Here is a 15,090-nt window from a genome sequence, read left to right as displayed (position 1 = left end):
ATGGAAGCTGCCCTCTTTGTGCCATATGTAGTTGTGTATGTGATTGGATTTTTCTTGTATGAGGCTGCTGCTGCTGATGCAATGGCTTAATTGTATGCTGATACACTGACCCCAAGTTCTGATTTGACTTTCTAATCTTCATTCCTGTTCCAGGTCAATGTAAAAAATTGCTTAAGCCAAAGACAGTCAGGCAATCGGTATTTTTAAGAGGTCATCTTTCCCTAATGGTCCTAAAGATGACAGCTTTTCCCAAGGCCCAGTTTTGCATTACTGTCCCCATTGAGGAGATTCACCTTCTCTTCTTGTCCCAGTGACAACATTGTCTCTAGGAAGGAATTGAGTAGAGATCTCCAAAGGGACCCCAAACAGTAACAATAAGCAGAGCTGTTTAATAGAACCACTTACAAACCCCTTGTGACTTCCGTTCCTGTCCAGTAAGTGCAAATGTTATGCTGGACCTCGCTCTTGCTCCTCACAACAAGGTCCGAAAGGAAAAAAACTCAGACGATTCAAACACTAGTGTAAAAACTTTATTGATCCTGGTTAAGCTCAAACAAAGCTCAACTTCTGCTCGTTTCACCCGGTTAAAAAATTCTGTTAAATCTATGAGAAGTCTACTGAGCTCCGTGCTCTCCTTGCTGTAGTGAGCTGACAACGCTGCCTCTGCTGCACTGACATCCCCACCAGTGTTGTCAACCCTGCCTGAGTTCTCCAGTGCACCTGCCTGTGCAAATTAATTGCCGCCCTGCCAGAAAATGGCACATGTACCGCACTGCAGTGCATATTAATGCATTGCGCTGCAAAGCACCTCCATTGACTAGTGCGTTGGGTTGTCATTCAGAATGGATGGCACCACATCACTCTAACACACGGTCATGAGGACGTTACTGCAACAAGATGTTGTAAACAGGCCCTAAACCATTTGATATAAATAATAGCATGCTATTATAATGTTTTTTTTTTTTAAATCCCTTGTTGCATATAAGTGCTGCAGATCTCCTGCAGCCTCTTCCTGTCTACATGCACTCCAATGATGCATGCATTTCTCTGGGCGGGTTTCCTGATGGTGACAACAGTGCACCACGCCTGTGTAATGTGTGCTGAAACAGCCACTTGTAGACTCTCTCTGAAGCCCTTGTAATAAGGTGACAATGCTGCAGCACAATTTGGAAACAGGAACAGAGCGTTGTCACCCCATGACAGGAAGTACCTGAATAAGGGCCTTCATGGCAGGATCTCTAGGGACAATGAAAGCTGCAGATTAAAAATGACTTTTTCAAATGATATTTGCTTGTTAAAGGTTGTATGAGATTTTAGCGATTGGGTTTACATCTACTCTAAAGATGTGTCGCGGGCCCCAGGCAAGCAGGATAAGTTTTGGGTGTTTTTTTTTCTCGCGGTAGTGTAAACACGTCCCCCCCCCCTTCACGTAATCCGTCCTCCTTGGCGCTGTCAGGTTGAAAAATGAGGTGTGCACTTTGAGGGATATTCCAGCGCGCACAACAGCTCAGCGGGATTATTAATGCGCGCATTTAAGCCGAGCCCCATGCTGAGCCGCCACGCTGGCGGAGATCGCCGTGATTGATGGACTGAATTTTCGGTTTACCGACTTGATCTGTTGTGACTGTTTCAGCAACTTCGGTGACAAATGGCTGGATATTAACATGGGGGGCTGTGGGGGGGGATTGATGGAAGTGTCCGTAGAGTACTCGTAGAGAGAAGGATGTCACACTCACATCACTCATCATCATATAAACTGTCTGTGGAGCTCTTCTAAGACCAGCTCGTGTTGTCATTAGAGGAAGGGATTTACTGTCAGAATTACCTGCAGGAGCGGAAAAAGAAAGTCTGTAAGCTTCAAATACTTTATGCGAAATGGTGCTTTAAAGCTGAACTCCCGGCAAACAGCTAAATACACGGAATGCATTCATATACGGGAGCCGTTTTACCTGCCAAAGGATTTGTATTTCTGTCCATTCAGTCCTGAGATTTAGACAGATCTGCCACACAGCACAGCCCTGTCTGGCAGGGGAGGAGACCTGATTTTCTCTGCTGCAGTTCAGCAACACTCAGTCTGTGTTCACACCTAGGCGTATTGAATATGCACGTTTTTCTCGCGTTTTTACCGTGATTCGCAGTAAAAAAACGCACGACAAACGCGCGTTTCCAAGAGCTACTTGGCTGCATCCCAATGGAAACGCGAGACCAAAATGTCCCAAAGAAGTACATGTACTTCTTTGGGCGTAGGCCGTTTTGTAGCGCGTTCAGACTGGCTGAAATACGGAAAGGTCTGAACCATACCCATAGAAAACAATGAGATTTTCAAGTTTGTACGTTTTGTAGAGCGTTGAACGCGTGACAAAACGTAAAGGTGTGAACAGGGCCTTAAGGTGCCCATACACCTTACGATTATCTGCCGAAAACTTTTTGTCTGATGATCGAATAGTCGTACGATTTTCATACGGCAGCCCCATCCTGCCCCGGTGATCGCAAGATTAATTTAGCCGTAATTAACGAAAAGCACCTGGACGAAATGCGGTAATTGATTTGCCGTATTTTCATTAGCGCATGCGCAGTGTAGATCGTACGACTTTTGACGGACGGAAACGCCAGCAACCTTACGACAATTGTACGATCTAGCAAAGTTTTCAAACATGCTTGACCGTCAAAAGTCGTAAGATTGTACAGTGATGTCGGTCGGACACTGCAATGCACACACACGATTATCGGCCGAAAAGTCGATCGCATACGAAAATTGTACGATAATCGTAAGGTGTATGGGCACCTTTACAGGTCTTATTGACACTGCGTTAAGTCAAGCCGTACACGTCCGTGCAGCGTGCACGCCGGTATCGGGCCATTTCCGGGAAGGACAGGTGCTGCGTGTAGCAGCCTGTTCTTCCCTATGGGAGGACGCGGCCGTACGCACACCAGACCTGCAGGCCCAGGTGTCTGTGCTCGGAGGCAGACAGGATGGATCCTGTCTGCCTCCAAGCACAGACAACTGGACCCGCACGGATGTGCAAGTTCGGGTGTACGTTTCACAGCGTATGGCCGGGTCCTCTCATAGGGAACTGGCTGCTGTGTGCAACCACGCGCAGCAACTGTCCCTCCCGGGAACAGCCCAACTTCACGCTGTGTAAATGAGGCCTTACAGGTCTCGTTATCTCCCCCAATCTATGACTGGATAGGAAAAGGAGAAGTAGCAGACTGGTGAGCTCATCTCTCTGTCCCTCTGCTCTCTCCTTCGATGAGCATATGCCATGCTAGCACAACTGATTGGCTTCTTGTGCTGCTTCTCTCTCTCCCCAAGCCAGAGCTCTGCTGTAAATTAAACTGCAAGAGGCTGATGCCAGGTCAAATTCAGGTACTTACACTGTTTGCATTTAAAAATAATAATAATAATAATAATATAACAACATTATTATTATTATTATTATTATTATTAATAATAAATAAAAAAGATGCATTATTTTTCTGCTTTAAAAGTAACTGGTGGCAGCAAATGTAACAGTGACCAGACTGTCCCAGAGGGAAACTACAAGTGACCTCATATACATTGGAAATTGGCAATTAAAGGCGAAGTTTACTTTTCTGACCATGTTACAATTACAATTCTAAGCGTATATGATTTGTGTACAGTGTTTGATATTGAAAATGGGGTTACATTGTATGTCAGGGCTCTGACCCAATCTGTTTTCTCAGGAGCCCACGGATAGCCTAGAGGAGAGCCTGTTATATTCCAGGGTAGAATTTATCATCGGCAGCGGGGAAGAGGACGAGAATCCAGCCCACAAACACGTTGATAATCCCGGAACTCACACCGAGACGACGGAACACGCCAACACAATAAGTATGACCACCAGATTAACACCGCCATCTTTCCCTTCATTTATCAATGTTTAGGACACAAAAACTGCCTGGCAATGTGCAGTGCCCACATTAATCAGATTGTATCAAATGATTCTCCTCTCACTGTGTAAAGCAGATCCCTGCCTCTGCAGTAACCACCATGTGCATTTCTTGGTTTTACTGTAACAGATGTGAAAAACGATACAGATCAGAAGTTTCTCTACCAGCAGCTTCCTGTGACGCTGAAGCTCATTTACACCATTCTTCAGGTATGCCCATGGTGGGGGTGTAGCTAAAGCCTCCAGTGTGTGATTGTTACATAGGTGGTGTTAATTAGGTTGTAAAAAGAACAGGTCCAGTGCAGGGGAAGACTGAGAATATTTGGCCCGGGGGTTGGGTTAAACACCGCCAATTGGCTCTTTCAAGGTAGGGTCAGATTTCTGTGGGCTCCATAAAGTGTACCTTGCATGGTGCCTCATTAATTAGAGGGCATGTTAAAGGTGGGTGCCTTTGTGGCTAATGTGACATGACACATTACAATCTGAATGTACAATCTTCTTTAGATCTAACAACAAGTATGGTCCTCATATTATTGGTTTTGGTAGATCTAAAGTTGGTCAGAATGGTGAAGTATCTCCACTCAGGGCCACCAACCCAATGTATTTTATCAGTACTGGCCCAGAGGAGTGGTGGCCAGTGCCCCTTTCTCTCCAGCCCAATTTTCCCATGGTCCAGAGAAAGGCAATAATAAATCTTTTGGGCTTCCTTGGCCAAATTTGTCTCACGGGGAAACAAAGGTTTCTGCTACCACCAAGATCACACTACCTGAATTTCTGATAAGGTCTAGGGGCCCTTTTAGAACCATCAATTCAAGTCTACCTATACGATATTTTTCATCAATTTATCCCCAAGTCCTCACTTTTCCAACACTCCACTTTTCAATGAGGCTCTCTCCCTTCAAGCTATCAGTCTGAGAGTGAGCATTGTTGATGTCACATAACGCGGTCACATGGCATTCACTTGTTATTGTAGAGGGGACAGCGCTGTCTCGGAATCTGCTGTCACTCAAAGCATTGGAAGGCAGAGAAGGGGAGTGACCTGAGATACGGGGTTTTGGGGTAGCCTGGGTGTGCCAGCGCATGGAGCCTTGGCGTGTCAGGGGTAGTCCTGGTTGGGAGCACACACATAGGGATAGCTATGCTGGGGCTCCAAAGGTACTTACACACAGACAGACAGCACAATTTTCTAGATTGTGATGTTCCCATAAAAGACTTTAATCATTACAATCATGGATGATTCATTTTTAGAAACTCATCCTGTTTTTTTTCTTAACTCTATAAAAGATTGCTGTTACAACCTCATGAGCTGGGCATTCTTATATTTTGCTATTCTTGTATTATGCAATACTTTTTGGCCAGCTGATAATGCTGCCTCTCCACTTCCCATCTGTGTTGGACTGTGCAGGGGATTGCAGGATGCTAGTAGAAGGACAAACTAAAGCACTTATAGTGGCATTATTTAAATACCTAAGTGACATTTTAATACATATGTGGATTTAGTGGTACCTATTTTATCTAACTGGAATCCAGCTTTCATTTTTATAAAGGCGATAGGTGTTTGAGATCTCAGCTATTATTTGGACTACACTTTGCTGGCTCAACCATGACACATCAGGGAACATGTGTATATAGGCAGTTAAACATTAGTTGCCAAGTTATAGTTCCAAATACAAAGTGTATTTCAATGTTTCATATGTATCGTTCTCTCTTTTTTTTTTATATTTAGGAAATGGCAAAGTTTGATGAGCCGGATATTCTGTTCAACATGTTGAATTGTCTGAAGATTTTGTGTCTGCACGGCGAGTGTCTTTACATTGCCAAGAAGGACCATCTTCCATTTCTTGCCTATATACAGGAGCATATGATGATCTCCAGGTACATTGGCACACCTAGGGGGCCAGGCCAGACCCTTCAGTCCCAGAGCATGATGGGAATCTGGCTGATACTTTTACTGGTTACAAAATGGGCCGATGACAACCGTAACTGGGGTGTGAAAATTCCCAACAGCATCGTAGCCAGTTACATTTTTTTGACATCTGATAGCTGGATCAGAGATGTTACAGATACATCTAACAGTACTTTCTATAATTAATCTTACACTATCGATTAAGTATTTGTAATGCCTTGCTGGATCAGTTCCATCTCAGTGCAGAGCCATTTCAGCATAAAACTGGTGCCTTTTAATACTGATGCATACATATGTATGTAGCCAAAGTCAGTGTTAGGACATAGGTTAGGTTAATGTTAGGTTTGTGGTTTGACTGAGTGTTAGGGTTAATATTAGGATATAGGGGTTCAGTTTTAGGTTAGGTGTTTGAGGGTCAAATGATAGCAGCTAAGTTTAAGGTTTACGTTTTACAGTCCCACTAATCCACTGGGAGTGCAAAGAGGAAGCCCTGTGTAAACATCAAGTATCGACTTGATGCCTTTACAAGGCTGAGGACTCTCTTCCCACCACCATATAATAGCGCTGGAGCAATAATGAAACACCAGTGTTGTCCGTTGGGATGAATGGTATTGTGTCACATACTCCACCTAGAGGGCAGGTTTGTTGGACTCAGAACCCAGGAGTGCTCGGCTACGTTTGAGGCTAACGTTAGGTGTCAGAGTTAGGGTGCATTGTACGGACAGACAGCAAGGGACAGCCCTCAACCTGGAGCGCGGAATAAGGTAATTATTGAACTTATTCCTCCATCCCTAGACTCAACGAGCATTTAACCCTTGCCAAAAAGGCTCGCAGGACACACAGTCATGGTGGTGCCTGAGGTTGGTCAGAAAGTCCATGTACATTCAACCATCCTAGTTTATCTGTAGGTGTCCTAAATCTGAGCAATCCAAAGAATACAAATGTCAGTAAATCCACAGGTGCAGTCAGGGACAGGGATGGATTGATCTGAAACAAATTCATAAACGTTTTCATCTTTAATAGCTTGTGGCGGGTTCTGAAATCGGAGTTCTCCCAGCTTTCTTCTCTGGCGGTGCCGCTGCTCCTCCATGCTCTATCTCTGCCATATGGCGCAGATATCTTCTGGACGATTATAAACTCCAACTTCAACAGCAAGGACTGGAAGATGAGGTTTGAAGCAGGTATGTCATTAAAGAAAAATCTGCTGTTATATCACCAGCGGATTTAAAAACAAACATTTTTAACAGTTTTTATTGAAAAAGATCTAATATGGACTGGTAACCTGTGACTGGAGGGCTAAGAGTGGGCAAGTCTTTCCATGCTGACACAAGAGGAAATTGCTCTAAGGCACATGTGTCAAACTCAAGGCCCAGGGGCCGAACCCGGCCCACCAGGCCATTTCCTAGACTTCTACTTTCAGATCTAGGTATTAAGTTATTACTAAAACCAGTGATAATCGAGTGCAGAGGCAATTATGGTAACGATAAGATACATTTATATAGTCTTACAGATACCTTTGAGGGCAACCATAATGTTGATGTGGCCCACGATTAAATTGAGTTTGACAACCCTGCTTTAAGGTAAAGCAAATGCTCTCTTAGACAGTTTCCATCTGAACAATTTTCCCTTTCTTTCTTGTCCTGGTGATGGTGGTCACCAGGACAAATAGAGAGGGTGAGTCTCCCCAGTGGGGACTCTGACATTGCAAACTGAAAGAAGGTTTAGATTTCGATTTGATTTTAGATACACAAAGAGGGTTAACAGTTTACACATTTTTAAAAGTGTTTTCAATGTAACTGCCTAGATTTCAGTGGAATGATATCATTATGACTGCATAGGAAAGAAAAGTGGGAATCCATCACCATCCAGCTAGTAGACTGACTTGTTATATTCAGGTATACTGAAGCTTTATCTGTAGTGTTAAGACCTGGAGACTTTCAACCCTTACTTGGCTTTACTACAGAAGAAAAGGCCTGGTGTAGGATTGGCGATGCCCTTTTAAAGCCCTTTCACAACTATGGGTTTTAATACATCTTTAATGCCTGTGCAGAGGTTTGCTATTGTTTTTAATGCACTATATTAGATATATGGAGTACATTGACATACATTGGCCAAAAAATCTCTGTTTTTTTCAAGAAAGGCAAAGCATGTCAATGCGTGACAACTCACTTGCCAAAAGCAGTATAAAAGTTTTCTTAAAACAGCTCAGCCTGAGGAGAAAAGCTTGTGTCCTGGCAGCATGCTACAAAGTGGGATTTTGCTGTGTGGAGGCAGTAGTCTCACTGCAGAGGTCCGACAGTTACCCTGCTGAATCATAGCCAGAGCTCTCCATTAGGTTTGATGAATGCAGAGCAATAGGTCTGACTCAGCAGGGGGGTTGTGGAACCTCTGAAGAGAGACCACGGCTTCCACACATAGAGCAAGGGTCCTTCTCTGCAGCTGCTGGCAGTGGACAGGCTTTACTACTGGGGCTGCAGCAGCTTTAGATAAACAAATTACCTGTAAGACTTTGCTTACCTTTTGCGTCGCATGTGGAGCGTATTTAGCTGATTTAATCTGAAAGTTAAGTTGGGTTGTTGGATTATTTATCCTTTTTTAAAGAACATGGTCATTCAGACATGATGTAGGTCAGTTTGACTGTGACTTTTTCCTTCCAGTTGAGAAGGTTGCTGTGCTCTGTCGGTTTCTGGACATCCACTCACTCACAAAGAACCACTTGTTGAAATATTCGCTGGCCCACTCTTTTTGCTGCTTCCTGACTGCTGTGGAAGACGTCAACCCAGCTGTGGCCACACGAGCTGGACTACTGCTGGACACCATCAAGCGGCCCGCCTTGCAGGTGAGTTACCAACCAGGGGTTGCAGACAGGGCCATCCAAAGCTCTAATTTCTCTGGCTGAATTGGCCAAAATGAAAGCAGTGAATAGACTGATTTATACATTACTGAGCATGCATGCAAGTAACATGGGAACAAATATATCTGAGCCTAGGTTCATGTTATGGCAGAGCAGGTAAGAAGAACAAATTATTCTGGGTGTCTTAATTGGGAGGGCAGCTAACTATTGGATTAGCAGCCCTTCCAGGTATAGCAAAAAAAACAACAAATTAACAGCTCTAGAAAGCTTTTCCCTTAGACAAGCCTTTCTCACCCCAGAGGAACCATTGAAATAATTTTCAGGTCTCAGTGCTTAAATTGATACATCTGGCGCCATTAGGAAGAATGCCCCCCTTACAGTGGTGGCGTGAATGCCACCCTTATAGAAACCTAAAAAGATAATTGGTGTCATGCTGCTGACCTTGCCAAGTGGCATTGGGCCTGGAAATATCCAGACTCAATCAGATAGGAGGTCAATCAGCCAGAGCTCAAGAAACCTCTAGCACTTCTGCCTTGCAGCACTGGGAGTCCCTGGTTAGAATCCTGGCCAGGTCACTATCTGCAAGGAGTTGGCATGTTCACCCTGTACTTGCGTGGGTTTCCTCCGGGTACTCCGGTTTCCTCCCACACTCCAAAGACATGCTGGAAGGTTAATTGGCTCCTCTCTAAATTGGCCCCTGTGTGCATCTGAGATAGGGACCTTAGATTGTAAGCTCCTTGAGGGTAGGGACTGATGTGAATGTGCTGCATAAATTGTTGGCGCTATATAAATATCTGTAATAAATAAATAAATAAACCTCTGGAGAAACCCTAGCGTTCCACAGAACCTTGGTTAAGAATGGCTGCTAAAGGCTGATCATCTTTAATGTTATCTGCAGTTGGAGACACTCCTCAATGCCACCCATCATTCTTCTTTCTGTTCTGTACCACCTCTGTAGGGTCTCTGCCTCTGCCTGGACTTCCAGTTTGACACCGTGGTGAAGGACCGGCCGACCATTCTCAGCAAGCTTCTTCTCCTCCACTTCCTGAAGCAGGACATTCCGGCATTGAGCTGGGAATTCTTCGTAAACAGATTTGACACATTGTCCCTGGAAGCTCAGCTTCACCTGGACTGCAACAAGGAGTTCCCTTTCCCTACAAGTGAGACCTAAAAGGGTTTTCAGCTGCACCTTAGATATTGGAATTAATGTAACCTGCTGCATATTTGAATGAATATATAACTGCATTGAAGGGTTGTCCTTTACTCATTTGCATCAAGTGCTTCTATAACATTTTCTATTGACCCCATATTGTGAGTTATTAATTCATTGTGGAAAGTCATTTTTATGTAACTTTTTTGCGGACCTTTCATTAGCTTTACAATTCTGCATGAAAAAAGAACACTGACTTATGCAGTGCCTTGGTCACTTTGTTTGCATGTCCACCGGTTGCCTGTTCCTCAGAACTGGCCCACCTCCGACAGCGGGGCGGCGGTCTTAGCCCAGCATGATGGCGAAATGTAAATTGTGCCTAGCTCAGGGATTTTCATAGGTGCCTACACCATAAGTGCCTTCTATGCTATAAGGCCCGGACATAATATATAATTTGTGAGGCCGCAGTCTGTGTGATGTATGTACGTCCTTTGTTTCTGTTATTGTACCCATACCATTTTTGTCTTTGTAAAAACCTCAATAAAAAATGTATTTCTGAAAAAAAAAAAAGAACACTGACATGCACAATATACAGCAATGGTATAATTGTTTTTTACACGGTGTATCGTTAAAGGAGAACTATGGGGTCAGTGTTTTTCCCCATAGTTCTCCTTAGGGTAACGGGAGGACACAAACTAGCGTCCTCCCGTTACCCTAAGCTCAGTATACCGCGAGCTACAGCTCGCGGTATGCTGAGACGCCGCAGCCGGAGCGGATCCCGACTTAGACGTCGGGATCCGCCCAGCTGCGTGAGTGACAGCTGGCTCTGCCTATCTACCGGCAGAGCCAGCTGTACCCGCCCCCTCCCCCGTCCGTTCCGCCAGTCAGCGCTGGAGGATCGGAGCGGGGAGGGGGGAATCCATGCCCTCCCCTGTCACGGCAGAGAGCCGTGACAGGATCGAGAAGTGAGCGAACACCGGCATGTGTTCGCTCACCTCCCGATCTACTGAGCCGACCTGTGACAGTCTCATTGTCACAGGTCGGCTAGAACTATGAGGTGAGTGAAAAGCACTCACCTCATAGTTCTCCTTTAAGAACCACTCTTGAACTCCAGTCATTGACTTTGCCTTGGCTGCAATGATGCCATGAGTCTGCTGCAGGGAGAAGGAAAACATTTCCTCAGTCTCCCCTCCCCCAGTAATTGAATTAAAAATAAGAAAGCAGACATTGCATATGTAATGACCAAAAAAAAAAAGACTTTCTCTGTATACATATAGAGTTACAAATTATATTGTGCATAGAAACAAATTATTTACATTACATTGATTGCATGCCCAACCAAACTGTAAAATGATTATTCATTTTCCTTTCTTGTTTTCATGTTTCTCGCATTTCTGATTCTTTGTATAATATTACATATGAGAAAGCCTCCATTTAAGATATTTTTCATTTCCTAAGCACAAATATTACATCCTGTTGCTGAAAACGACATCTGTTATTTATTTAACTAAAAAACATAAATGGCTCCTCATTATTTTGTGATTTAAATTCCAGCAATCACAGCTGTGAGGACAAACGTGGCCAACCTCAGTGATGCTGCCATTTGGAAAATCAAAAGAGCGCGGTTTGCACGCAACAGGCAGAAGAGTGTGCGGTCCCTCAGAGACAGCGTCAAAGGTGCCACAGAGTCGAAGAGGGCCCTGTCATTGCCAGAGACTCTCAGCACCAAAATTCGTGAGTAAAATGATTGTTTGTTTCCTTCATGCTTCCTCCAACCTTTCTCCTGTCATCGTTTGGATACCAGAAATGTAGAGGGATAGAAGCAAGATAAACAAATATACATTATATGCCCAAAATGTTGTCGACACCTGACCATCACACCTACCTATATGGCCAAAAGAATGTGGACACCCCTCCATAACGTTGAGTTAAGGTGTCCCCAGTGACTGTTAATGCTACAACATACAAAGACATTGTAGACCAGGGGTAGCCAAACACTGGTCCTCCAGCGGTGGTGGAACTACAAATCCCATGAGGCATTGCAACATTCTCACAGACATGACTCCCGGAGACAGATGCATCATGGGATTTGTAGTTTCACCACAGCTGGAGGACTAGTGGTTGGCTACCCCTGTTGTAGACAATTGTGTTCTCCCAGCCTTGTGGTAACAGTTTTGGTGAAGACCCTTTTCTGTTCCAACATGTGCCCCTGTGTACAAAGACAGTTTCATAAAGACATGGTTTGACCATTTTGGTGTGGAGGAACTTGAGTGTCCTGCACAAAGCCCTGACCTCCACCCTACTGAACACCTTTGGAATGAATTGGATGCTGATTGTGAGCCAGGTCTTCTCATCCAACATCAGTACCTGACCACACAAATGCTCTTTTGGTAGAATGAACACAAATTCCCACTGAAATACTCCAAAATCTTGTGGAAAACCTACCAAGAGGAGTGGGAATTGTTACAGTTGCAAAAGGGGGCAAGTCCATGTTAATACCCATGGTTTTGGAATGGAATGGAATATACAGGTGTGATGGTAAGGTGACCACAACCCTCTGGCCATATACTGTTGGTTTACCACCATGTAAGTTTTTAGGAAAATACACTACACATAATTGTGCTCCGTCTACAAAAAGGATCCAACAGAGGTTAATACTGCTCAGCATTTTAATTTGGGGATGCAAAACGTTTAAGCAAAACTAAAAAAAAAAGACCTTGCGCTCATCGGACGACACTTTTCGTTCGATGATGTAACCGTCGTGCCATTTTCGTATGACGGCCCCATCCTGCCCCGATTATTGCAAGGTTGGATCAGTGGGTAAAAAAAAAATCAAAAAATAGACTTACTGGGTGGATCTAAAAGCCTAGGCACTAGGTCATGTGAACTCTGGTTATGGAGACGACAAGAGTTCAGATTGGCTGATCTGTGTCTACAGCAGAGCTCATGTGACTGAAAACCTATGGAAATATGGAGTCTGGAGCAGCATTGCCTCCAGAAAAGTAGATATTTTAAACCTTCTTTTGCTCGTTATTCTTCCCCGCAAGACTTTTGATATTCAAGCACAGTTCCTTTAGTCAGATTGGCCTTGCTAGGTTCAAGTAGGATTCCTTGTCCCTGCTCTGAAGATTTTCTGGCTTAGTGGTGGCTTTGTTTTGCGTCCTATTAGAATTATTGCACGTGGACTTTGGTCTTTTTGGTCTTCTCTCACACGGCTGTCATATTGGAAGAATTGTTTACTAACAACTCTTTCTCTTCTGTCTACAGCTGTCAGGCTGACAAGGCAGGAACAGTCGGCTCCTGTACTCGGGGGCATCGCAGAGCAGCCACAAGGTGACCCTCAGAACATAAATATACCTTTGTTGCAGTTTAATTTTATTTCCTTTGTCAATATTAAAGAGAAACACCGGGCAACAGTGCTAAATGCAGAGGCTTCGCATCATTTTTTTTTTTTTAATATCATTTTTCCAGACTAAGCAGGACTTTTAGAATTCCTCTCAATCAGTACAAATTTCTTGCTTCACAGGGACTGCATAGCGTAGAGCACTGGTGTAATGCTGCCTCTGTCTTACTGAAATGTAGATCTCGCCATGCATTGTTTCAGTAACTGCCACATACCTAGTGACAGAGACAAGGCGGGCAATGCTAGAGAAGAAAAAGTGTGAAAAGGGAAGAGGGAAAAGTGTGGTCACCTTTTTTTTTTGTTTGAAAAAGTAAAATAATACATAAAAAATTGACATTTAATGCCATCTGGTTCCTGTAGAATTGTAAAGTTTCCCATAATTATGTCCTTAGCAGCAGAAAAGCCTTTGGTGACAAGATCTCAGGGGCAAAGAAAAATTGGATTGGTTAGAAGGACTTGTGTGACTTTGCCCGATTGCTATCATTTCCCTAAAAATAAGTTGCATCTGGAGGTTTTTTGCTGTACTTCCTGCTGCACATTCCAAAGGCATAAACGGGCAGCTTTAGATGACCACTTCTGCTGCGGTAAAAAAGGTTTCCTGATGGTCGGCCTCAGCCTTCATGTCCAGCCACCATTATCGCCAACTGTGGCCAGCAGCGGTCAAGTTATCTCCAGACATTAGGTATCTAGAGAAAAATATGCCTATACATTTGACTAGATAAACAACTTGCCCCTTGGTTCTTCACATGAGAAAGGTTGACCATGGGGCTTCTGCAGGTTGGGGAGTATCCACTGAGTACAATTCTTGCTGACCAGATCGTGTGAAGATCTTGTAGACACCTCTAGTTGGCACAACATTCTATCAACACACATTATGGTGACCCTAATCCAGCTTGGCCCATTTCTGTTCCAAAGCCTAATATGATAGATGATTTGCTTTGGGCTACTTCAGGGGGTAACAATGAGAGCACCTGTCTATTAGAAGTACTTGTTATTGCTCAAACTATTATGTGTATATGTGCATCTAGGAAACATAGTCATGAAATACCAACCTTCCGACTTTGATCATGAGTATAAAATTTACTGTTTATTCATCTTACAGGACAACATTCACCAGAAAACGATAACATCATTAAGGACCCTCTCCCGGAAGACGCAGGGATTGACCATCAGACGGTCCACCAGTTGATATCCGTCCTCATGAAATTCATGGCCAAAGACAAGAGCAGCGCGGAGGCCGACATCAGCAGCGCCAAAGCGTTTAACACTGTGAAGCGACATCTGTATGTGTTGTTGGGTTTTGACCAGCAAGAGGGCTGCTTCATGATCGCGCCTCAGAAAATGCGCACCTCAACGTGCTTCAATGCCTTTATCGCTGGAATTGCTCAGGTATGGCTGGTAATATTCCAAGTTGATCCAGTGCGATATCGCACAAAACACACATTCGCATTGGCTGTTCACATCTTTGCGGTTTGTCGCGTGACTGAAATCGACTGTCACGCGAAAAGATGCAGGACCTATTTTCGGGCGGTTGGTTTTCAATAAACAGACGCGTGAAAACAGCTCAGCATCTGAATCGCCTAGGTGTGAACCTAGCCTTAAGGAAATTGGATTAGCATTCCCGCTCAATGACAGCTGAGGTTAACAAAAGATAGAGATGAGGACGAAGGTGTTGATTTACTAAAGGCAAGTAGACTGTTAACTTTGCAAGGGAATTTTCTCTTAGCTTAGTGAATGTGGTGAAAACTGACTTTGCTGCAAAACTATTGGTGATCATATGTCTTTATTCATAAACTTAGGTTAGGGAAAGAGTTAGACGTAGGGTTCCTCCATTCCTCAATATCTAATGTCATATTTCTAGTCAAT

General features: G+C 44.0%; 1 protein-coding gene across 1 annotated transcript in view; it reads left to right on the top strand.

Moving 5' to 3' along the window:
• UNC79 (unc-79 homolog (C. elegans)) overlaps positions 1-15,090 on the top strand; it is a 97,302-nt gene that overhangs the window by 39,545 nt on the left and 42,667 nt on the right. Inside the window, exons 18-25 of the mRNA XM_018559398.1 lie at positions 3,706-3,853; positions 4,042-4,121; positions 5,638-5,786; positions 6,841-6,998; positions 8,475-8,656; positions 9,630-9,831; positions 11,376-11,555; positions 14,327-14,613. Of these exons, the coding sequence (XP_018414900.1) occupies positions 3,706-3,853; positions 4,042-4,121; positions 5,638-5,786; positions 6,841-6,998; positions 8,475-8,656; positions 9,630-9,831; positions 11,376-11,555; positions 14,327-14,613 (1,386 nt within the window). The remainder of the gene's footprint in view (positions 1-3,705; positions 3,854-4,041; positions 4,122-5,637; positions 5,787-6,840; positions 6,999-8,474; positions 8,657-9,629; positions 9,832-11,375; positions 11,556-14,326; positions 14,614-15,090) is intronic.

Source organism: Nanorana parkeri, unplaced genomic scaffold, assembly GCF_000935625.1.
Source record: "Nanorana parkeri isolate BGI_ZX_2015 unplaced genomic scaffold, ASM93562v1 scaffold392, whole genome shotgun sequence".
NCBI lineage: Eukaryota > Metazoa > Chordata > Amphibia > Anura > Dicroglossidae > Nanorana > Nanorana parkeri.
The sequence above is the reverse complement of the archived record's forward strand: the minus strand, read 5'-3'. Positions and strand labels throughout refer to the sequence as shown.